The sequence below is a fragment of the Meles meles genome, chromosome 14 (genome assembly GCF_922984935.1).
Source record: "Meles meles chromosome 14, mMelMel3.1 paternal haplotype, whole genome shotgun sequence".
NCBI classification, from domain to species: domain Eukaryota; kingdom Metazoa; phylum Chordata; class Mammalia; order Carnivora; family Mustelidae; genus Meles; species Meles meles.
In genome coordinates, this window is record NC_060079.1 from 39,434,243 (window position 1) to 39,460,537 (window position 26,295).

Consider the following 26,295-nt stretch of genomic DNA (forward strand, 5'->3'; position numbering starts at 1 on the left):
ATTACTCTTAAGAACTATGGTAATAATACACTTAGAGTTTCAATTTGACAAATGTGTCGTTTTCTTAACACACAATTTCACACAATTTTTATCCTTTAAAATGTTCTATATTTTTATACCAGAAGTGAGAGAAGCTTTACTTCCAGATACTCGGGTTCACAAGCTATGGATATGATGGCTAATACTTAATTTTAGAAAGTACTCATAATTTTACATGTCTGTTCTCATTTTAAAACCCAGATTCCTAATAGCTTCATTCCTACATAATTCTGTTTTGGTTTTTGGGTTTTTTTGGTTTTGGGGTTTTTTTTTTTTTTTTTTCAGATTTACTTCATTTTAGATAAAGAGAGAAAGCATGAGGAGGAAGCGAGGGGTGGTACAGAAGGCGAGGAAGAGAATCTCAAGTAGACTCCCTGCTAAGCAAGGAGCCCCCACTCAGGGCTTGATCTCACAACCCTGAGATCACGATCTGAGCTGAAACCAACAGGTGGATGCTTAACTAACTGCCTACCCAGATGGCCTTCTACCTTCTTAAAATTTAAAAGAAGAGGAAAAAAATTGGACTACATAATAATCATTGAGTAACAACTACATAAGAGAAAATTTTTATCAACCTTTTGCTGCCCCAAATAGTCTGTAATGAGATCATCTCACACTTGGAGGAAAGAAACAATCAGACATACAGGCTCACCGAACAGGTCAGCAAAAGAAGGATTCATGAAAGACTGTGAATCTGAGGCAAAAATCAATCCATGAACCCCTCTTGAGAGCTCTAGGAAGTTACAATAATGCTCACATTCGATTTACCTATTTACCCAACAGCCAATGAAGCTACTTGCAACTCATTCCCTGAGCTTTAGAAGCCAACCTCAGGGGCGCCTGGGTGGCTCAGTGGATTAAGCCACTGCCTTCGGCTCAGGTCATGATTTCAGGGTCCTGGGATCGAGCCCCGCATCGGGCTCTCTGCTCCGCAGGGAGCCTGCTTCCTCCTCTCTCTCTGCCTGCCTCTCTACCTACTTGTGATCTCTCTCTCTCTGTCAAATAAATAAATAAAATCTTTAAAAAAAAAAAAAAGCCAACCTCAAAGCCTACAAGAGAGTCACTGAATCACAGGTGCTGCGAGCAGCACCTGTGAAATGGGATCTTGAGAAAGCTTTCCAGTACCCTCTCCCAACAAAAACCACCCACGATTCCAGAAGAAGCTTTTCGCTTTAGCCACCAGACCTCGTGTACCCCGAGAACACACACACACACACACACACACACTCATCACTCCACACTGTTATCTGTCTGCAATGGCCCAATTGATGTACGAAAACAAGTTGAAAATCAACCAAGCAATATTAACCTATGCTCCAGAGCTTTTGCTCCCCAGACTTGTGGAACCATTTCTTTAACGCAAACTCTTCAGATCTACATGTTGTTTCTTCCCGTGGTGGTTTGCTAGGCTTGTGTTCCAGATTCTGACTTGATCTTCTGGCATCTGCTCCTCAGCCTAGCCTTGACCTCAGGATCATTGTATTGGCATTACTTGCCCAATAGGGATTGTTCTGGCCTATTCATAGTCAAAAGGAAGGGGATTATCAAGGTTCTAATTTATCTAGATCATCTTTTCTGTGCATTCTACTTGTCTCCTCCCAGGACAGGGTCCCTTGGAGCTCTAGGCTTCAGAAGCTGAGCCTCAAGCTTGACCATATGAGGATTAACTATGGCCTCTAAGATAAACTAATGCTTCTATCTGTGATTTGATGGGAGTGTCATGGAAGACTACATTTTTATAAAAAGGGTTCTTTCACAAAACAGAATTTAGAAGTCATTATTCTTCAATAGTATTTGTTTCTATTTCCCGGCCTCAAATGGCCTTCAAGATAGCTTTCAGATATTTTTACTCATGTTCCATCCTTTAATACCTGTTCAAAACCCATCGGCTCTTTTTTGAAACTATCTGTCTCTGCCCTACTCTTGACACATGACTTTGCCCCTCCCTCTGTGAAAACAGCAACACTAGGCAGTATTGAGTCCATTTTCCTCTACCAAGAAAATCAGTATTCTTCTAGCTTTACTTAATCGCCCACACAACAAAACTGTGTGCTTCTTTATTTTGAAGACAGAACACTAAACCATCGGTCTAGTCCAAGCACCTCTTATCCGCAAACCCTTCAACCATATCCACGCTCACCTCCCTCAGTTCTGCTTCCTATCAGCTACTATTTTTCTTCTGTATCACCACCAACAAAACTGACAAGCATGGTATAATCTCACTATCCCCCTTCTTCACTACATCCACTTCTCCTAAGCCCACCCAGATTTGGTTGCCTGCCCGATCAAGCCTCTAACCTAGAGTTTCTCTTACCAATGACCATCAAGGATTACCTCATCTCTGGGCCTCACCTCAGGGCCCAGCCATCAATCTCCCTGAAGCACAACACTGTTCTATTTTCCCACGTGAACCCTTCTCTCCCTAACCTATCCCATCTAATCCTTCTTGACTGCCCAACATCCTAGCTACAGATCTAGCTATAGCAGCTTCACAAAATCCTCTCCTTTGTTTCTCCTCTTCTCCCCAGTTAACAGAGGCTTTCACCGTGTCTCTACTACTCTTCTCTCCTTACTAACCTAACTTTTCAACCATGTCTTTACACCAATAATGTGAGAACTAATCTTCAGCATGCCATGACCAATTTCATGAATTTCAGAGAAAAATCTATACACCCTGGTGTTCTCTACAGCCAAGTGTTCTGTCACACGTCACCTTTATATATACCAACACTAAAATTTTCCTTGAAATGGAGAAGACCAGAAAACACTGGATGACAAATGCATTTTTCTCGAAGAGTGCCTAACACTACCTTCCACAAGTCACAGTTATTAAGGGTCTCTCATAAACCTCAGAATAAAAGCAGATGGAACATTATCAGGATAGTATTAGAATAAGAAATATCAGAAATAAGACCAACACTTTAGAAATTACTAGAAAACACACCTATCATCAGTACGTACTGCTGAATGCCTAACATATATGCCACACACCACACACCCAGGAACATGCAGAATTCCATTTACTCTTCACAAGCATCTTGAGGTTGATATTCTCAACTTCCTTTCGCAGGATTCGAAGAAAAGTAACCAAAAATCCTAACAACCCTTCTCTCTGGCAAAGAAATTATGGTTTTCATTTTCTTCTTTTTGGTTTGTACGTTTTTTTTCTGCAAGGATTATAAATTACTTAATGAAAACATTACTGAGTGAAAACCCTAAAATAAAGACATCAAGTTTTCAACTAAATGGCTTCAAAAGTAGGGTTTGTACTGGAGGGACATTTCCTGGTAAAAGCAAGAACCAAAGAATTTTCAGAAACGGAAAGTAACTTGGAGGTTATCAGATCTACTCCCCTAATTTTTAAGATTGGAAAAAAAAAAATCAGTTTAAGTAATAACTCCTAAAGGCACAGAAAAATCACATGAAATACTTCAAATATAAATAAGAATTTTCATATACTTCAATGTAATAATGTACCTCTCTCATGAATCGAGCCTCCAGGTTCTATCTCATTTAGTGTGGTATTTACAGCAGTCGGCATTGTCACAAACAGGTAAAGGCTTAATAAACACTATTTGGCAATGATCACAAACTGAACATTTAATTTATTTAGCGATTTATCCAGATGTTTCCAAAACTTAAGGTCTGCAAATAAAAGTGATTATAAAATGAGTGCCAATTTACTCCAAGAGTATAAAATGAAGCTGTGCGCTACTCCAAGTTACATTTAAAAGCTTCACAAACAGCACACTATTAGCTCTGCCGATTTGTTTTTATTTTTGTAATTGAAATGTGGTCCATGTTATCAGGCCATCTGCACCGTGGCAAAATGACTTAGTAAACAAGACAAAATGGTGTTCTGTCAGGAACAACATCATATTTTGTTTCTCCTAAGAAATATTCCTCTAAAAAGACAATTTCTGGGACCAAGGCAGAAGACTTGGCAGAAGGAAGCCACAGCAGCGGCAGTCTGTGGTGTTGCTTAGATGCCAGCTGGGGACTGATGCAAGTCCAGAGTCTCCCCCACTAACTCCCCAAGACAGAGTAGAATGCATTCTCCACCCGTGTGGTAGGCGAGAATCCAGCACCTGACTATACTCATACGGCCCACATATCCCATTGTATTCTTTTCACTGTTAAAGCGAAAAGTGCTAAAGACCTTGTCTTATTCACATTAGCTTCCCCAAATTTCTTATGCATAGAATGGATTGCTATAGCCAAAAAAAAAAAAAAAAAAAAAAAAAAAGTCAAGGGGCAAGCATGGAAGTTCATTGTTCATGTCTCACTACATCCAGAAGTAGGATATAATCTGGTTGATGGATGCCCTCCCCTTTCCCCCCATATCATCCTCTTCATTTTCGGTCCAAAAAAAAAAAAAAAACCAAACCCGTTTATCCTAAGAAATACACAAATACATCAAAAACTACAAGTCACCCACAATCCCACTAGATCTTTTTAAGTATACAAGGAAATTGATGTCCTTGCCTCAGTTTCTCCAACCACAGCCTAAGAGGACACTGTGAGTGCTTTTGCAAGTTTGGGGGGAAGCCATCAGGCATTTCCTTTTCAATGGGTAGAGAACACACAGACCACCTACTCACTCACATATACACATATGTACTCACACACCAACTTTCTTTAAACACAAACTTGTACCATCCCTGCTTTTTTTTTTTTTCTAATCAGCTAACTTTCCAAGTCATATCTAATGCACTCATTTGAATGGCTGTATTATCCATTGCTATATGAATATGCTATAAATTTAACACTTTTCCAGTGATGGGAATTTTGGGTAAGTTTCTTGACATTTTACACAGTGCTGCATGGACTCCCTTTGTTCAAACTTTATACTTTCAATTTATTGTTATACAAATAGATTCAAAATAGTGGGGTTTGTTAGATCATTAGGGTATAGCAGCTTTTTATTTAAATACTACCAAATTATACTCCATCAAGGTTGCATTGCTATATATTTTTACTCCTTCACCAAACACTACTGTCAGCAATACTGTTTAGCTTTTCTTTTTTGACAGATGAAAAATGATCTCCATACCGATTTTAATTTACGTATTGAGATTGAATGTCTTTTCAAATGGCCATTCACCATTTATGTTTCTTCTTAGGTAAATTGTCTATTCATATTAAGTGAAATTTTTCCTATTAGGTTATTCGTCTTTTTCCTAATGATTTGTAGGTATTCTTTACCCAGCAGTGATACAGAGCAAATATTTTACCCCATTTTTTTTAATTTCTTCTAAATTTTTATATTAACTCCCTTTCTCTCCCCATCACCACCCATATGGAAATTTTTAGTTGTTATATTAACAAACATACCCAATCTTTTTCCTCACAATTTCTGGAAATTAACGTACTTAACAATATTCACCTCAAGATAATTTTGCTTCAGAATACTCTACATTTCACATCACTTATCCAACATAGTAAGGAAGAGGGAGTCCTTTTATCTCAAAAACAAGTACAGTATCACAAAATTCAATCTTAAAGTTCCTCCCCTTCCTCAGTGTGACCATCACTCAGACCAGGAAATAGTGTTGAACGGAGCTGTGGGTCTTCATTGTTTTCCCAACTAATTCTTCAAATCCATTATCCCAACTCATCAGGTTTTCTCCAATACCTTCAGAGCTGAGAACAGTGGGGAGGGAAGAGGTAAGATACAGGAAATTGTTGTCCTCAGGTATCGCAGTTATACTCGGGTGCCATTGTCCTCCAGTTGTGGCTGATAAGCATCCCAGGAAGAAGCATTTGCATATGTGGGTTACTCAGGAGTCATTTGCTGGGTTTTCTAAGTCTACTCTACATAGACTCTGTTGGGGTCATTGCAGGTCGTCCCCTTAGATGAAGCCCTTAAGATCTCTCAATCCCGACTACCTTTTGAGAGGTCCATATCCAGTTGATGTTTTGGTACAAGTCTAACTTGTTCCAAAAGCAGGTCTACTTTGTTATTCTTGCTTTGCCACCAGAGCAGCTCACACAGCCTCTTGTCGTTAGAGTCCACCATTTGCAAATAGAGTCATTTTCCAATCATCGTGTCCCCATACTGAAAGGGATACAGTCAACCTCTGAGAAGTTGTCTCAAAGGGCCACCCACATGGCTTTATTCCCTCACAAAGAGTTAGAGATAATGCCTTAGCACCCTGACACCACTCTCTCCAAAGAAAGCCTCTCTTGATAGATCTTCCATTTTTTTAAAGCATTTGTGAACCTAGTCTCATATAGCCTAGAACTGAGTGACAAGTTAACAGTAGCAGGATTACTCTCACAATCTCTTCCCATGACCACAACAGTCTGACACCTGCTATCTTTAGTTTCTAGACTTCCACAAAACTGACACAACAGAAAAAGCCACAGTTAACATTTCTGCTGTAGAAACTTTAGTTTTACTCTCTTAATACCTTTTTAGGCTGTTTTGAAATCAAAATCACCTTAATACTTCAGCTGGTTCCTTGGATTGGTAGGATTTTTTTTCCTTCTTTATGTCTTGCATTTTCTAAGTTTTCTATAGCAATGCATCCTTTTTGAAATAAGAAAAAACTTAAAATTACTGTTTTAAATTACGTTTCCTTAGTGCATTCCCATTAGTCACATTCTTAACTTAGATTTTGTTATTAATTTTAAATAAGCATTATACAAAAGTAATTACTTAAAGTCATTCAATTCATTTATTCATTTTTTTATTTATTATGCTTTAAGATGGCATTTGAATTCTGATCATAACTTACAAGAAAAGTATTCCTTCTCCAGAACTTTTAATGTAAAAAGTACTTAGAAATCATCTATCTTTTTTCACCAGAAAACAAAGCCATAAACAGAAATTCTTCCACATTGGTCATAGACCATCACATTAAGTGCTATTTTATCTTAAGTTGTATCTTTGATTTTAACAATTTTAAATTTGAACATATGAATAAATGAATGACACTTGCAATGTTACTTGATTACTAAACAAGTTGATCTTAGAATTTCTAATCACTTTAGTCATTGAAACACTCTAGGTCTTAAGAAAACTCTCAAAATTATAGGGGGAAATATATAAAAATCATGAGCTACGAAACTTAAATATGTATTGAGAAAAATAAAATGAAAACATAAGTTCTGCTCACATTCTAATAGAAATGAACCTCAGGGGAGATGCATTTTGCCAACTCTGAGACACCCACAAAACTTAAGTTACAATTAAATTCAGATAATGAAATTCAGAAAAACCAAATTTATCAAATACAAGCCTGTTAAAATGTCTCAAGAGGTTATACATGTGCACCAGGATCAAGTATGACCTCAAGATAAAATGCATTTTTTTAACCATAAAAAATATGACCTTAGCCATTTCAGGGTACTCTAACGTAGGAGGAAGGAGTCTGCTTGGCTACCTGGTGACATGTCCAGAATTCAGCAGAGTTCCACTGAGACTTTCCAGGAAAGGGAGTACCAGGCACACTAACACAGATACCTTCTTTGCGCTGCATTGCTAATTCCCTGTCTTCATGGAGCTTCTGGTCTATCAGATTAATTCAGTGGATGAGTATATGAAGCAGGAGGACAGTTAAGGTAGGAAAAGCACATAGTGCCAGGGGTACACACCCCATTATCTTCACAGCACATCATCCAACAAACCAAGTAAATAACTATCATTTGGCTTCTTATATAGACTAGCCTACAAAGAGATGAGAAAACAATTTCCTCCCTAATGCTATTTCTAAGTCATTAAAATGGCATTTGCATTCTTATACAGTCTCTATTAGCTTAGAATGTATACCTGTTCGCAAAATGTATGCTAAGTCTTACAATGTTGATTGACCAAGTTTGTGAGCCTTCAAGTTCGATCACACATGGGCAATCACAAATTCACAAAGATAAGATTGTCCTAAAGGGATCGGTCTTGTCCAGGTGACACAGGACCTTAATGACATTTTTCTCCAAGTATAACATATAAAGGCAGAGTCAGGGCACGTCATAGCTTAGTCCTGAAGCACTAACCCAGCACACATAAAAGGTGGCAAAGCGGACAGCATGAGAGCCAGTTCAAGCAAGTCTTCCAATGTGGCTAAACAGAGGATGAGACCTGGTTCGTGGTACCACAAAGAAACCGGTAGAGGCAACAATAAGAAAAGGTTGCTGTGGGTAAGAAGGAAGTCAACATAAACTTCAGAGAACTGCAATGGGTACTGCAGGTGGGTGCATGCTCCCAGAACATTACTGAATGGAAAGGATTGATTCAGTTAGAAAAAATAGGATGGGTAATTAAAAATTAACACATTTAAATCTAGGGTGGGTGGGAGTATAATATTTAGAAGAAAACAGATTAAAAATTTAACTTTTCTTTTATCTTAAAACGGGTACCAAGCCCAGAAAATCTTATAGTTCTTAAAAACAGCAAGTCACTAAATAATTTTGTAGATTGTGTAAAAACATTTGAGAAGATTAAGGGCATATTTATCAGCTTATATCATCAATCTAGCATAGCTAAAATGTGTTCTTAACAAAAGAAAAACCAAACATTTGTGAAGGAGGCAATATTCTCAAATGAAATCATTTCCATCTTAATATTTTCAATTCATGTCACACATGAGATAACATATTAATACATTAGTTGATACATAAAATGAACAGAACAAATATGAAGTACTATTACAGTAGACATGCTTCTAGTAAGCCAGTATTTATTGGCATATATAATCAACTTTTTTTTTTTAAGTTGATGGGGTAAGTGATCAAGAATTTTTATAAAGACTGTTAACCTAAAATATAGGAATTAAGCCAGCAACTTCTGCTATCTGTCTAGATGTATCATGGGGGAAAAAACCTGCATGAATGAAGCCAAGACATAGGCAAACAGAGCTAACAGAAGTAGAAAGACTAAGTCCTGAGGTCATTTGAGAACCTAGATCTAGGCCCATCTGAAGCCAACAGCTTCTGAGATGTGCGAGCCAATATGTTCCTATTTTTGAGTACAACTGAGTGGAAACCATTATTTCTAACAGGGGGTAGAAAAATTAAGAGAAAAATAAAATTATGGAAAATTATATTTTTATGACTCCACTGGAGAGAGAAAGGGAAGAAGAAAGTCCACTTCCTTAAGGTACTGGATATGGATGTCCTGTATCAAGCTATTATTCTGTAACTTACAGTGACAGGTGCCCAACACATGCTGTAGCCCCACATAGTAACTACAGAAACTTACTCCTATGAATTCTGTGACTACCCAGAGTTGATTTTTTTGTACCCCAAATTGCTAATGAGCTGTGATATCTGTTCGAATTAATATAATCACATAGGAGACTGAAAGATAAATTGTTTCTGTGATAAATTACTTTAATGCCTGGGAAAGATAAGATTAGGATGAGTGCTTTAAAAAAAAAAAAAAAAAAACTTGTTTTCAAATTAAGTAGGAACAAGATAACTGACAAGATCATACTATAAAAAATCAGACAAATCTATGTTTGAATTTAGACTGTTTTATTAATGATGTACTATATGTTAGCTAACTGAATTTAGGGAAAAAAATAGTAAGTATACATTCTTGGTCAAATTAAAACACACAGTGGGTCACAGACAATGCTTCATGGGCATGCCTTATGCAGGAAAAACCAAAGTAGAAGCCACTCCTACTCAGAGAAAAGGACGTGGTCCTATATACAAAGATTGACATTAGAATATATACGTTCATTTTTTAAGTAGGAACAAAAATAATTTTTATGATGCCTGGTTTTAGTAATTTATTCAACTTTATTCCATTATGAAGCCAATGTAAGAATGCTTCAGCGGTAGCATACAGCTGCCCAGTGCCATTTGACACTTCAAACTTTGATGACTTGAACGTGTGTAATCACTGCCCTACTTCCCATATGTTCCAACACAAATGTCCCTAAAATTTTATTATTTAGTAAGTCATGTCTTAGGGATAATGAATTCTCAGATCATAGAGCTAAAAGTAACAAAGCGGGATTCTGAACTCAAAAAGACATAGTCTGCCATGATGAGTAAAATAAGCTTTTATAAAACACTATAGAACACAAATTTAATAATTCATACCTTCCAGAAAAGATAAAACGTAGTCTTTGTTCCTATTTCCAGTCATTAATATTACTATACTTCAAATAATATTTCAGCAATTTTCTTAGTATTTAAAAGCAGTATCTAAATACAGTTACCATTTTTGTAATCTATTTTACTACTGTATATATAATAAAGTCCTAATGTCCATAATATTTTACAATGTGTTACCAAAATTGATGAGTTTAATTACTTAATGTGCACGGATCAATTTGAAATAAATTGAAAATGAACACACCGTACACTCTACTTAATCTTGTTAGTCTTGTTTCAGAATTCACTTTCTAATTTGCAACCCAGTAGGCTATATTTTAAGATAGAAGATTTCTTTTATGTTTCAGGAGTTTAAAGCCAGAGCAACTACAGAAAGGTAGAGTTCTAGTAGTCACAAAGTCTGACCTCAAGGGGAAGAAACATCCCAGGCTTTCATGCTCTAAGCCAATTCCCTTGGCTTGTTATACCTTTTCTCCCCCCCTTAAAAATGGGGAGGATTTATTCTACTTCTCTGTCTATAGAATAATTTTTAAATGAATTACAGACACAGAGAGTATATCAACAAATTGGTAGACAAATGAAATAACAAAGAAAATAATCATTCAAAGTCACTTCTGGTTGGTTAAGGATGGCATGGAACTATATAGTTAAGAGGAGTGATACATTTTCATTAGTAATACATTTTCGAAGTAACACAGGTATCTGCAAAAGGGGTCACACAGTGCTTTTCACATCATCGAACCATATTTAAAATCCAAGGTGAAATAAACTCTCCGGTGCCTATGAACTCCATTTACATGGAGTACATCGCTGTAATTTTTAAAAATGCATTCATATTCAAATCTGAGAAACAGGATTCTGAGCTCATCAGGCCTGCTTAATTGCACCAACATCTGCAATCAATTTAAATTCTTTAAGATGGTCTTTCACAGTGCTTGAAGTGATTTCATGCTGTGATAGATTTAACACACTCACTAATTTATAGACACACACAAGCAGATGAGACCTATTTTTCCAGGGGTGGGGTAAAGCACAGAAGGGCAGTCTGAATTTTCCAACTATCACTGGGATATAAAAAAGGAACCATTCTGCACAACTTATCAAAATCATCTGAGAAGATGATAGCACTGCATAAACATAATATAGAAATTAAAACTAAAACTAGTGTTTTATTTAAATCTACTTGTAGGCCATGGACCATTACGAGGTTTGATGAAAGTTTACGGGTGGAAAAAAACAGCAAAAGCCAGAGCTATCAGTTAAGGTTACATCGAGAAATGTCATTCCTTAATAGATCATGATAGTCCATCCTGAGTCAAGGAGGGTGGGGCAGGCAAGAAGAAGAAATCCTGAAAATCCAGAATTGTTTCTTAACCAAAGACATACATTGGCATCACATCAAGAATATGAAACTCACAGTAAGAAAACTAGAGGCTTTGGGCAGATGGCAGCAGCAGTACAGTTTTTGAAACTCACTGGATTCCTACAGAAAAAAACAACTAAAGGGCAAAACCACAGACCTAACAATGCGAGCAACAACTTATCTCTGTGATCCTCAAAATACAAGCAGGAGGAGACAAACCACTAATGACCACAAAATGTACACAATATCAACGTCTGTGTGGGAAGAAACAGAGGAGGCAAGAAGATGCCAGATGAACATAAAAGCACCAGAAGCCCAAAATAGCCCAGAGGTCCTCATTAGAAGCCTCAGTAGGCTAATTTGAGGACAGCAGCTCAAACTAGGTGGAGTTTGGCCTTTTCCAATTGTGGATGAGCTCAAGTGGCAAAAAACAACGAAGGAGACTGAGGGGGGTTGTGTCCGTGAACTCCCGGCACTGAGCTGCCTGGGGTCCCTTGCAGGAGAGTACAGCACGATGAGAGAAAGTGCTGACAGAGAAATCGAAGTTGAGCAGAATATCCCTGCAGAAGATGAACAGTTGCCACAAAAACAAAGCCATAAAACATGGCAAAGTAACTTACAATTTCAAACTGTGCAAAGAGACGTTGAGACAGCATACAAGACATAGTAGAAAAAAATGAAAACAAATTTCAAAATCCTCAGAAATGAGGGAGAAAATTCGGAGCGGGGGGTTGGGGAATAACTAAGAAAATCACTTCAGAAGTAAAAACTAAACTAGAAAGAAGAAGAACAACAACAAAATACAGAAGATAAAGATTTGGGACAAAGCGCAAATTGGGATACACAAAAATCTTACATAGAGATAATAAGATCTCTGAAGAAGAGCCCACTGCAGGTAAGCAGAACACTTTAATGAAAATTAAGAAAAAAATTTTTTAAAGATTTAAGAAATACATAATAAAAGCTTATCTGTTTATCAGATAATCCCAACTCAAACAACTAGATAAAAAGAGCCAGTTACCCATAAGGGATAATAATTAGTTACCAGCAGAACTTTTGTCATGTTTTATGCCAGAAGAAAAGAATATATTTAAGATCCGAAAACAAAAACAAAAACAAAACCACATGAGCCGAAGATTTTATATCCAATAAAACTGACTAAATGATAGAAGGCGTATACGGTTATCCATATGCGATTATCAGGAAATGCGCTTCCCAGGAGCCCTGCAGAGGAATCCACTGCAGAGCAAACTTCAGACAACGTCTAGGGACATAAGGACTTAAGGACTGGTGGGGAGACTTGAAATATAGCTACTCAGAAATAAGGGAGGGGGGTGCTAAATTCAGTTACTCATAGACGGGAAAGCTACAGGAGGACTAGAAAGAACTAGAAAATGTAACAGCTCTATGTTCAATGTAGACAGAGTCCAACAAAAGCAGCAGGTGGAGACTGCATATGTCAAAGAACACTTCTTTGAACATATCCACGCCATGTTTTTCCTTTGCTATCTCTCTGCTGAAGAGGCCCAGAAACAGTGATTAATCCATCAGCAGCAATAAGCATCCTTATGCCCAGACTGTTCTTGAAATACCATTTCCCTGGGGCGCCTGGGTGGCTCAGCGGGTTAAGCCGCTACCTTTGGCTCAGGTCATGATCTCAGGGTCCTGGGATCAAGTCCCGCATCCGGCTCTCTGCTCAGCAGGGAGCCTGCTTCCCTCTCTCTCTCTCTCTCTCTGCCTGCCTCTCTATCTACTTGTGATCTCTCTCTGTCAAATAAATAAATAAAACTCTTTAAAAAAAAAAAAAAGAGAAATACCATTTCCCACTAAAGGAAAAGATGGATCCCAGACATAGTGTGGAAGAATCAACATACTCACCAGGCAAGAATGAACAATCCGAAATTCCTAGGGTCATAACAAAATGACTAGGAGCCAACTAGTCAAAGACGGGGCAATTTGAGCATCACTAAGAATAGTAATTGTAATGCATAAATTATCATAATGATCATATCTTAATATTAAAAATAACTGGTTACCTTCAGAGGTTGTTGGGAAACCAGTCCACTATAGTGAAAACTGGCAATGGAAAAGAATCAAGTATTTATTCCAAATTTCCTATATCATGAAGTAGTCAGTATTTGAGAGGAAATGTCTCTTTTTAAGTGTATTCCAAGTAAGAATATGCAGTGAGAAGAAGACAGTCTCTTCAGCAAACGGTGTTGGGAAACTGGCTTATACCATATCCAAAGATAAATTCAAAATGGATTAAGGGGGGGTGCCTGTGTGACTAAGTCGTTAAGCATCTGTCTTCCACTCAGGTCATGATCCGAGGGTCCTGGAATTGAGCCCTGCATCAGGCTCCCTGCTCAGCAGGAAGCCTGCTTCTCCTCTCCCACTGCCCTTGCTTGGGTTTTCTCTCTCGCTGTGCCTCTGTCAAATAAATAAATAAAATCTTTAAAAATAAAATAAAATGGATTGAGGACCTAAATGTGAAACCTGGAACTATAAAAATCCTAGAACAGAGGACAGACAGTAATTTCTCTGCCATCAGACACAGAAACTTTTTTTCTAGATCCGTCTCCTGGAACAAAGCAAACAAAAAGCAAAAATAAACTAGTGGGACTACATCAAAATACAAAGCTTCTGCACAGCAAAGGAAATAATCATCAAAACTAAAAGGCAAACCCTATCTAACCTATAAAGGGTTAGTATCCAAAAGAGAACTTATACAACACACCTAAAACAAATAATCCCAATAAAAAATGGGCAGGAGACATGAATAGACATTTCTCCAAAGAAGATATACAGATGGCCAACAGACACATGAGAAGATGCTCAATATCACTCATCATCAGGGAAATACGGATCAAAACTATAATGGGATATCACCTCACACCTGTCATCAGAATGACTAAAATCAACAACACAAGAAACAAATGTTGGCAAGGATGTAGAGAAACAGGAACCTACATTCACTGTTGGTGGGAATGCAAACTGGTGCAGCCACTGTGGAAACAGTATGAATGTTCCTCAAAAAGTTAGAAATGGAATGAACCACCCTACCATCCAGTAACTGCACTACTGAGTAATTATCCCAAAAATATACAAACACCAATTCAGAGGGATACACACACCCCTACATTTACAGCAGCATTATTTACGACAACCAAATTATGGAAGCAGCCCAAGTGTCCACTGATAGATGAATGGATAAAGAAGAGCTGGTAAATATATATATAATATATATGTGTGTTATATATATTATATATATGATGCAACATTAATCAACCATAGAAAAGAATTACATCTTGCCATTTGCAACAACATGGATGGAGTTAGAGAGTATAATACTAAGTGAAACAAGTCAGAAAAAGACAAATACCACATAATTTCGTTCATACGTAGAATTTAAAAAACAAAACAAGTGAGTAAAGAAAAAAAAGGGACAAACCAAGAAACAGACTCTTAACTAGAGAGCACAAAACTGATGGTTACCAGAGGAGAGATTGGTGGGGGATGGGTGAAATAGGTGATAAAGATTAAGGAGGGCACCTGTAATGGGCACCAGGTGTGTACAGAAGTGCTGAATCACTGTATTTTACACCTGAAATTAATGTAACACTACATATTAACTATACTGGAATTAAAATAAACCTAAGACTGAACAAGTATTCCAACTAATAAATGGAAATGAAATTATAGAATTTTAATTATAAACCAGACATGAAGAACCTCCTGACAATAAAACATAATACTTCCTATGGTCTTGCCAAAGGGATCAAATCTGAGTCTGATCAAGCTTCTTGATCTAGCTGCCATTTTGCAGGAAATGAAACATAAGAAACAGGATTATGCAATCAGCAAAAGCCAGACTGTCCTAGATAAAAATAAATAGATGGGACTCCTGAATATGGGGGGGGAGCACTTTAAAGACATTCCAAATTTTTTAAAAATCATGAATAAATTATGGTGTCTGGTGATGTACTTTTGGGTAATAAAACTACAAAGAAACTCAAGGAAGTGACTCCTATAAAAGTCAAGGTAGTGATTAGGAATAGTTCAAAAAAAGCAGGGATGGGGGGATTTGAAATGAACAGGGTAGCTGAAGGGCTTTCTAGGGTAGATGGCAAGGTTCCATTTATTAACCTGCTTGGTGTTTCCCTTATGATAATTCACCAAGCTACATATTTGTTTTTAGTGTTTTCTAGAACTGTTTTAATTTAGAATAAAAAATTTGTTTTTTTGTTTTTTAAAGGTCTGGTTTCTAGTTCTAACTGCAGAACATGGGGATGTCCTTTCCTAGGCCTTCACTCATGCTCAAAATGTAAAGGTATGCTAAGATATATTCTAGACCTACAATAAATAAACTATAAAAATGTCTACTAAATGAGTATAATGAAGCCATTCTTTACAAAAATCATGCCAGAAAATGACTTAAGTCACAGAGAGTGACAGAACAGCCTTCTCAACGAGGGAAAAATCCACCCTACTCTCCCCACCACCACCCAAAAAATTAGCTTAACAATGATAACATCTAAATTTACTCTTGGACTATTTTTTCAGATTTTGATGAATCCCAAGGATAGAGTTCCCAGTTTACCTGGTCTATCCCTGGAAGGCTTTCTGATATTGAAAGGATTTCAAATAGTTCTGTATTACATTGAAGGTAAGAAGATATACCAACCCTATTTTCTTCAAAGTGGAGGGGAACCATGATACTGCACCATTTAGGAAATGGTATTAAGTCAGGGAAACATGAAATTAAGAATTAATGCTTTTGTACATCAAGATGATTAACATATGAAGGATTTAAGTATGTATAGAATGTATTCTATTTAGGAATAATTAAGAACTGAAAGGCTGTCTCTTAAGCCCAAACTAAATTAAGAAGGGTTTTAAGATTACAGCCACCAACTAGGAATATCAATCAGTCCATTGAAGCTTTTACACCAGGCATACTCTCTTCCTCCTTACTAATACTCCATCGGACATCTCCCAAAACAGACCAGGTCCTTCCATCTATCATAGTAGACAGATTCAGAAGAGGGGAAGGTTAAGAGGCCAAACATTAGGATTTCTTTGTAGCTACAGTATGCCATACTGATCTGATGTCCAGGAAACTAGCCTTAAACCTTAAGTGGCTTTATTTGTAAATATGCTCTATGCTTTGCCTTTAAATTCTATCAACTCCTAATCTTTCATTGAATTAATGTTACACTACATAGACCTCTAGCGATGAGGCTCATCTTGTACAGCCCAGGAGAGTTTTTCATCCTTGGTGATTCTAGTGTATAATCACCAAGAGAGCTTCAAAAACTCCAGGTGCCTGGATCCTACCTGCAGGAATTAACTTGCTAAATGGTAGGGCTCAGGCACAGAGATTTTTTTTTTTTAAGTTCTCCAGAAGATTCTAATGGATATCAAGGTTAAGAACCAACGTTCCTATCCACTCTCATTCCCCTCTCATTTCATGAATTACCTGTCCCCTTCACTCACTGAAAGGCAACCATAGATACATAACATTTTTTTCATTTTCACATATTCCTTCAGAACTCTTTCTTCTTTCAAACGGTTCATTCCATAGGGCTATTGCTCATCACTTTCATCTCCCTCAAATCACATGCCTCTTTTTTCTGGCACTTTCCAAGTTTTTACTACTTTTGCTGTAATCAGTCATAAGTTTAATTACATTTGCAAAATCTAAAACGCAAGAACAGAGCAAATTATCTCCAACCAAGAAACAATTCGGTGAAAAAAATAAAAACCACCACAGATGATCTCCAATGCCACAACTGGTATAAGCATTGGGGACCACATCAGGTTCTAAAATTCTAGGTTTTACCAGTAAATAACATTATTTCTATATCGGGTGAGTCTTTTTAAAAATTGCCTTAAGAAAAGGTCATATTTGAGAGAGAGTGAGAGTGTGTGTGTGCCAGCAGGGTGGAGGGGTGGGGGAGAGAACAGAGGGAAAAGCAGGCTCCCCGCTGATCAGGGAGCCCTATGAGGAGCTAGATCTCAGGACCCTGAGATCATGACCTGAGCCGAAGACAGACACTGAATTAACCAAACCACCCAGGCACCCTTAAGATTTTTTTTTGTTTGTTTGTTTGTTTTTAATTTTTTATTTTTTATTTTTTTTATAAACATATAATGTATTTTTATCCCCAGGGGTACGTCTGTGAATCGCAAGGTTTACACACTTCACAGCACTCACCATAGCATAACCCTTAAGATTTTTAAAAGACCAAAAATACACAATTCTAATTTGAACCTAATATAATTTCTTGTAAGGAAAAAAAAAAGATGAAGAAAAGATGACTGGGTTCTTCATTATCATCTCCTGCCTAAGCAAGAACACAGGGCAGTAATAGCAGGAGCACATTATTCGCCCCTGGTGCAGCCCAGAAACAACTCCTAATGAAGTTGGATGGATTTGAACTGTTGGGAGATCATTTTAATTGTACATAAATAAAACCTGTCCTATTAGGCAGAAATGGAAATTAAAGTGCCAGTTAGATTATTAAGAAATACTCCTAACAAGAAATTGGTTCATTGCCCTGGGGCTCTGATATTTCCTCCTAGTCAGCAAGAAAGACCTGGAGACAAACAGACAAAATAACGTAAGCAAGGACACTGCTGATAAATAGGTAAGCGTCTCATACCAAGTACCAGCCACAAATTTTTAACCAAGCTTTTGTTACAAGTGGACTTGGAGCAAGTTCCTAACCTGAAATGGAAGCCAAAAAATAATCCACATTAACTTTAACTAGCAAAAATGTGTAGAACTGTCTGGTTCATCTAAGTTCCCAGTGCTTGAAATATAACCCTTTTAAGTAATAACAATGATGAAAAATGAGAGAAAACAAAACTTGATTTATCTGTGTCTGACAATGTTTTCCAAAATTGACATGAAAATGAACTCCCTCCAAAAAAAAAGACTCTGAAAAGTATGAAAATGCCCCCACCAATATAATACAATATTAACAAAGCAGGTCTAAAAGAGATGAATTCTAGGTTTTCTACCTAGGGAAACAAACAAATTTGAACATCACTAGTATTTTCCCAAAACAATTCCTTCCTGATCAGGACATGCCTAGATAGACGACATTGGACAAAACCACATCATTCATACTTGAACATCATGCCCTACTGGGCTAGGACAAGAGGTACCTGGTGACACCTTTCAAAATATACTATATATACACACAGGTACACATACATACAAGAACCTACAATCCTACATTTATGAACTTCATGTAGGCACATTTTATCACATTGTTTAAAAAACTTGTTACCCTTTCTATGTGCCTTTTAAAGTTATGTTCTAATATTTGGTGTTTATTTCTTACTAAAGAAGTCTAACCCAGAACTACAGAAATACTTAAAGGCTGAAGGAGGAGAGCTCAACACGAAGCAAACTTCTCCAATACACGCCTCAGAGGAGCCTTGCAGTCAGTTGTCTGCGGTCACGAATGACTAGGAAAGAGAAAAGCTGAAAACAAAGTCCAAAGAAGCTAGCAGACTTCCAGGAACAGAAAGATTAATTCCGCTTCTTTGGGGGAGAGGCGGGGAGAGACGGTTGATAGACCAAAAAGGAAAAAACTAAATATAAATGGGAAATGAAGGACAGATGTTCTAATGAAGAAGCTGAGAAATATGAAATTAGGCCCTACCAGTCATCAGCCCCCCTAAAAATCGGCTCTTTATTTGCAGGTGTAATACAGCTTCCTATGGTACAGATGGAGGGAGGGAGGTCCAGGAGCAGGGAGCTTAGAGGAATTTTTTATTCCAAGCTAATGCGTTCAGAAGGAAGTAGAAGTATGTATTTGGAAGAGAAATTATTTGAGCCTTTTATCCACACCTAATGGTACAACCCAGAAGATAAGACCACATGCTGACAGGTAGCAGTTTGGTTGTCATCTGTATAGAGGTAAACTGTCAGGGCTGTCTCATCATCTTATGTTTAAAAATAAATTGGGGAGGGGCACCTGGGTGGCTCAGTCAGTTAAGCATCTGCCTTCCACTCAGGTCATGATCCCAGGGTCCTGGGATCAAGCCCCACATGGGGCTTCCTGCTCTTTGGGGAGCCTGCTTCTCCCTCTCCCTCTGCCTGCAGCTCCCTCCTTCATGCTCACTCTCTGTCAAATAAATAAATTAAATAAATATATGGGGGGGTGGGGGAGGGAGTCAACTCCAAAAGCACTGATAAGCAAACACTCAAGCCCACTACTTAGTTCCTGGAGGCAAAGGTGTTACATTCCACCCCCTCCCTCCCTCCCTCTCACATCCTCTGAGCTGCTTTCTTCTACCAGGGATTTGCTTTCACTTCCAAAGCTATAGATGTTGACTTCTCAGGACTTCTCCAGTTTGTATTGCCACAGATTACCCTGAAAAAGCAGCCAACTGAAATGGCACAAAAAAGATTCTTTCCTCTCAACAGATGAAAGAAGTAGAATGAATTTTTTTTTTTATTTTTAGGATTCCTTTGTGATGGAGGGGTGGGGAAGGGAAGTATCTTATTGCTCTAAATTCTCCCCTTTGTAAGGTATCCTTTTTAACACCTTCTTCCAGTGGTTTTTAAAGTAACCCATGGCTTCCTGTGACTTTCACATTACTCAGACATCACCTATCCAGAGCCAGTTCACCCTGAATACAACTCAAGCACCAGCAGGAATATAAACACCAACATCAACACAGGTATCACAGACACAGGGAGGATATACCAACACCAAGAAAAGAAAAACTTGGTGAGGGCAGCTCGTCTGTTAGGATTTATCTCCAAAGCCTGGTTTCTCCCCTCAAGGTACAGGATTCCTGACAACAAAACCATCATTTAACGTTATCTGCAGAGGTGCTTTCAGAATTTGAAGGGGGAAAATAACTAGCCCACGAGAACAACACTCAAAGCCAGGGTAAGCATGACTCAGTACATTTACAAGGTAGATGTTTATTAAATTACAGTTCCCTTTAGAAAATAGGGGAGGGGTGCCTGGGTGGCTCAGTGGGTTAAAGCCTCTGCCTTCGGCTCAGGTCATGGTCCCGGGGTCCTGGGATCGAGCCCCGCATCGGGCTCTCTGCTTTGCGGGGAGCCTGCTTCCTCCTCTCTCTCTCTGTCTGCCTCTCTGCCTACTTGTGATCTCTCTCTGTATCAAATAAATAAATAAAATCTTTAAAAAAGAAAGAAAATAGGGGAAATTTTTACACAATTTGTGGCTTAAGAGCTCCTCAGTGTTGGTTTCAGAATTTTCTTCTTACTTTTTTTTTTTTTTTTTTGGAAATTATGGAGTCTCTTCCATTTGGACTATCATGTTGGAGCCTCATTTCAAGGTCCTTACCCCTTACTGCAGAATACTTACCAGCCCCCTAGTAATCAAACAAAAGTCAAGACTGTATTCATTCTTTCTGAAACAAATTTTCTTTAATAAACTTGCTACTGAACATCTGAGGCAAGTCATCGACCAAGGAATGGCCACTTGGCCCTGTACTACCTGCTCTCATGTATGCAGAGTCTACTTGATGAGGGGAGTAATTTCCAGAATGAATTAGAGATGGAGATCCTGCATAGGCAAAAGGCTATAGGAACGGTCCAGTCAGACGTGCAAAACAGCATAGCAAAATACCCACCTAAAGTAGTTTAAATAAGAACGGGCATCACCTCACGTGACAGAAAAATCTGGAGGCAGGACTGTATAAGGCCACAACAGCAACTCTAAGAAGACATGTGCCAACTATCCCACACCCTCTCACAACCATGTCAAATAACAGGGGAAAAAGTGGTTTTCTGCCCTGGATCTCTTTGTGAGGGAGGGAAACCTTTCTCAGAAGCCCCCAGCAGACAGTACCGGCCAAACCTGGCTCACATACACATGCTGTAGGAAATTGGAAAAATGTGACTTTGGCATTTTGCAAACAGCAAAAATAGGCTGTTTGCTTTAAAAAAAAAAAAAAAGTTAATAATCTTTTCTAACTGAAAAAAATCAGCATTACCTTTGGGCTACTGAAACAAACTTAAGGTCTTAGAAACAACCTAGCTTGATTGAGGATTTGTTATTTTTCCCCCATTCCAAAAATCCAGCTTAGCTACTTTAGGGCTGGTTTGAGTATTAATATATCTAAAGAATTTTCAGATTATCAACTGCAGGCATCAGTGCTATTTTCAAAAATATTAATGCTTCTCCACAAAACAATCTCAAAGCAAAGTCTAAGGCTAAATTTATAACAAGTTTATCTGACATAAACACCCCCATGCTCTCTAGAACAACTCATCTATAAATTTTGACGGTTTTCCCTCAGAGAAGATTTTTTGTCCTCATTAACCTCAATACACTGGTATGACAAAGTCTGTATCTAAGAGTTAATGTGTTTCTACTTCCAGAGCAAAAATAGATGACTGGTCAGCTTGAACTTTCTACAATGTTAACCAACCGCCAAATTATTCAGCATCCTCCTAGGAAAAGCCATGATCCTCCACACATTAATTAAATGAGTGAATGCTTTAATCATACTTTAGATAACTAATCTATTTCAATCCTGATAATCTAATTATCTAATTCTAGTAAATAAATTCCAACCTCAGTCCAAAACGATTAGAGGATTAAAGTTTACAATCAATGTATGCAAACTGAAATAGATCCACTCTAATGAAGTTCAAAGCAGTTTGTTCTAAAAATTCAAGAATTAAAATGCATTATTATACCAATGTTTTCTAAACCAGTTCTAACTAATATAGTATCTCTTAAAATTTTATTAAGTAAATTTATGTTCTTTGGATTTAAAATTGTCTAATAGGGGAGTCATCCCTGATCACTCCATGTGACAGGGAGGGGTGGAGAGACAGGTAAAAATAGATAAAGGGGATTAAGAGTACCCTTACCAGAGAAGAACACTGAGTAATGTTGAGAATTAGTGAAACCTCTTGTACATCTGAAACTAATGCAACACTGCATGTTAACTACACTTCAATAAAAAAGGAAAATAACACCATCTCCCCATCCCATATGTTTTTTTTCCACATCGCATTTCATTTATCACGTATGTTTGTGTGTTTTTGTTACGTGTCTTGTGTTGCTCCATAAGTCACAATGATTGACCATCTTGGTACTCCAACTCCAATGCCTGGAACACTGCCTGATATACAGACACTTAATAAATGTGATGCAGACTCACTAATTGTCAATTTGTATTTTCAAAAATATAAGTCAATGTCCATCAATAATTACGGTGTAATGATTTCATCAGCAAGAACCAATCACACAGAAAAAATGAGAAACAATTGCTAACAACCACCACGGCTACCACAAGAAGCACCCACAAGTATAAAACCTGTTATATTCCACTCATGAAATAAACTTTTTTTTTTTTAGTATTTTATTTACTTGACAAAAAGAGAGCATGAGCCAGGAAGAGGGTGGGCGTGGGGGGAGATGGGTGGGGAGCGGGAGAAGCAGGCTTCCCACTGAGCGGGGAGCCTGTGGGACTAGATCCCAGGACCCAGGATCATGACTTGAGCTAAAGGCAGATGCTTAACAGACTGAGTGAGTCAGGATCCCCATAAACTAAATTCTAACAACAAGCCTATGATACAGCTATAAGTCCCATCTTTGTGGAGGAGGATGTTGAGAATCAGGTAAAATAAGGTGACCAGTATCAAAGGGATGATAAGTCAATCCACAACACAAGTGCTCTCTTAAGTCCCTAACGTTCATTTGTGATATCCAGGGACCATTAAGGGGCAAGAGCAATTTTTGTCACAATAGCAGGAAACAACACCCATCTACATAAGGAGCCAGAAAAAGTACAGTACTCTGATTTCTACGACTCAACATCAAACTGCAGAACATGAGGCATGCTTAAAAATTAAACATCACTTGAGTCTGCCTTCTAAAAGAAAATCCTCCAAGTCACTGACTGGTCTAGTAGATAAATAGAGCTTACGTATAAGTAACTTATATTTTCGCAACTTGGCCTTTAGTTAAAGTATCCAGTGAAAACTGCAGCGTATTAAGTTATTCTTCTCCAACCAATTCTATTTTAAATTCAGCCAAAATCATTTACTACTGTCTTTCTGATTGCTTCTTCATTAGCTCCCGTTTTGTAAACTTCATCCCATCCATCAATTCAATTTCTATATGACTGGTCAAGCTCATTTGCTGTCCCATGAAATAAATGTAATTGATTCTGCATGCCAGTCATGGTTTCTTAGACATTTACTCATTACTCCCACCCACATATTTCATGTTTCCTTGGAAAACTGGCAGCCACGTGGAGGCTTAATGCTCTTTTCAACGTCTATGTTTATAATTTGTTACGAGATAATTTTTTTCATAGGGAACCTCACATTAAAGATATGCCTCTCAGCCACTATTATGTGAACTGATTTACGTAGTTAGAGTAAAATCGGCCCTACTTTTCTATAATACAAATATTATCCCAATTTATAAGTGACATCAGAGATCAATAGCCATCTTAATCCACTTTCCTTAGCAAGGAAAGAAGTCTTGGAGGAAACCAACCCAGTCCATGTTCCTCATCAATGTCAGGGGCAAAAAGCAAAAGCAGTCTTAGAAGGTACGAGAAATATTTTTAAATTAAATAAACATCCTACTTGTGGCCTTTATACATTCAAAAGCCTGTGATTCCAGTTGCTCAAAGATTCAAGCACTTCGTTAGACAAATGTGTTGTTTTCCACACTATAATACGGTTCAGCAGTATTTTTCAACTTGACAGTTTTACTTACTGTCTTGGAAGCAGTATTAATGTACTGCATCACCATTTCTTTTTTGATGCTGAAGTCCTTTTCCCGCAATGGTGCCTTCTTATCTTCATTTAAATTCATATCTTCCTGGAAAACACAATTAAAAAGCCTCATTTTAGAATCTAAGTAGAGTAGCAATTCTACATACCCTAGGAACGGAAAAATCAATAATTTGTGACTAAAGCAGCATTAATTGTTTGGGAATGATTTACACATAGTTCTGCCTGGAGAAAAGAAAGAGGAGGAAATACAGACAAAAACATGTTCTAGATCATTTTAACAGGTAAAACACTTACCAGAAAATCTTTTTAAAATTCACAGCAAGCTAGTAAAATTACATTCTCATCACTACAGATAATTAGACATTTAGATTAGATTTCTACCTTTCATAAGGTCATCCAGAGTCACAATTTAAATACACACACACACACACATACACACAAACACAACACACCCAACTATAGTTTTGTGTTTTTTTTTAAATAGCTGTACCTGAAGCTATCTTGCACTATTTCTGAAAGAGCTGCTCCATGTATCAAAAATTAAAAGGTAAATAAGCTAACCACTTTCCAGATTGTGTAGCTACAAGCTCATATGATCAAATACCTGGTACAGATCCTGGCAAAAGGCAAAGCCTTCTATAGTGGTCTCTTGTCTACCCGTACCAAAAATATCCATTAACTACTTAGTCTATTCTGTGTTCTAAATCAACTAAGAGTTGTACTCATAATATGAGGTACCACCCAAAAATCTAACATTTCTCAACAGCACCCATCAAAATAAAGATTTAAGTAACCTAGATCGTGCTACAGGTCTCATTTTAACTTTTAAAAAAGAATGCCCACTTAAATGTGGGAATTATTATAAGCTGTCTTATTTAGAGGCTGCTCTGGCAAAGAAAAAGGAGCCTACAGGGAGACAAAAATGACTGAATTAAAAGGGCAGCTCAAATGAATTTCCTCCAGGTACTAGCCCTCGGTCATTTGTGATATGCAATATAACACACCTGAATGTATACCAACCCTATATCTACTCAGAAACAGGTGTGTATAAAAATCAGAACTTTGGATCACCCGTGGAGTCCAGCAGGTTAAACTTTTATAAATGTTTTATTAAAGTGCTACAACTCATCAGACACTGTCATTTATGCCTTGAGCTGACTCAGTTTTTGGCTACTAATCCCTTCAAGCACTTAAAAGTCAAAATTTCCTTCATTTCACTTTGATATAAATATTTAAGATTTTAGAAGTTGTTCCATTTGATCCTAATAAAAGGGAGTAATTAGTAATGTCACTCCTGCCCATTCAGGTTGGAAATACCTTATTATGTGAATAATGGTTTGTTTTGTTCTCCCTTTTTTTTTCTTTTTTACTTTATGCCAGGGACTCTCAATAGGTCTTAATTGAGAGTCCCTGGTGTAAAGTATTTTAAAAATACTGGATTTTAAAAATATCTTGAAATATTTTGGTTGTCAATGACTGAGATGATGCTATCAGCATTTATTAAGGTGTTCTAGACATTCTTCAATACCTGGGCTAATCCTGCATGATAAGAAACTATTCTGTGTCCCACAGACAGATGCACAAACCGAAAAAAAAAAAAGAAAAGAAAAAACAAAACAAAACACAAAAACTTCCTAAGCCTTGACTAATTCAATAAAATTAAATATAAAATGGAATTAATGTGTAAATTGTTACTGATTAATACTTTGTAGTATGTGGTTTTAATAGACATTGATTTTTCTAAGAATCCAACTACTCTACCGGCTTTCTGTTTTTGTTTTAAATAAGCTTTGCCATCAATTGTGCTCAATTTTTATAATTTGGGTATCCCAGGAAGACACTGGTTGTTGTATTTGAATCACCGGAACAGCAAAGCTATGTTGACATGCACAATAGCTATTATACTCATGTGAAGCAAAGATTCAAGAATGACTTTACTGTACCTTCCTGACCAGTCATGGCCAATTGCTTACATTGAAATGTATGTGGTTGTATTATGCAGTACAGTAAGACATTAAATGGATTTTTAAAATTATGATTGTAGATAGCTTCTACTACCTATAAAGAC

At 37.4% G+C, this 26,295-nt stretch overlaps 1 protein-coding gene across 2 annotated transcripts in view; it reads right to left on the reverse strand.

The window, feature by feature from the left end:
• Positions 1–26,295, reverse strand: part of DIAPH3 (diaphanous related formin 3) — a 512,673-nt gene that overhangs the window by 408,854 nt on the left and 77,524 nt on the right. For both annotated transcript variants that reach the window (XM_046028127.1, XM_046028128.1), the window contains one exon: positions 24,208–24,312. In XM_046028127.1, coding sequence (XP_045884083.1) covers positions 24,208–24,312 — 105 coding nt within the window. The remainder of the gene's footprint in view (positions 1–24,207; positions 24,313–26,295) is intronic.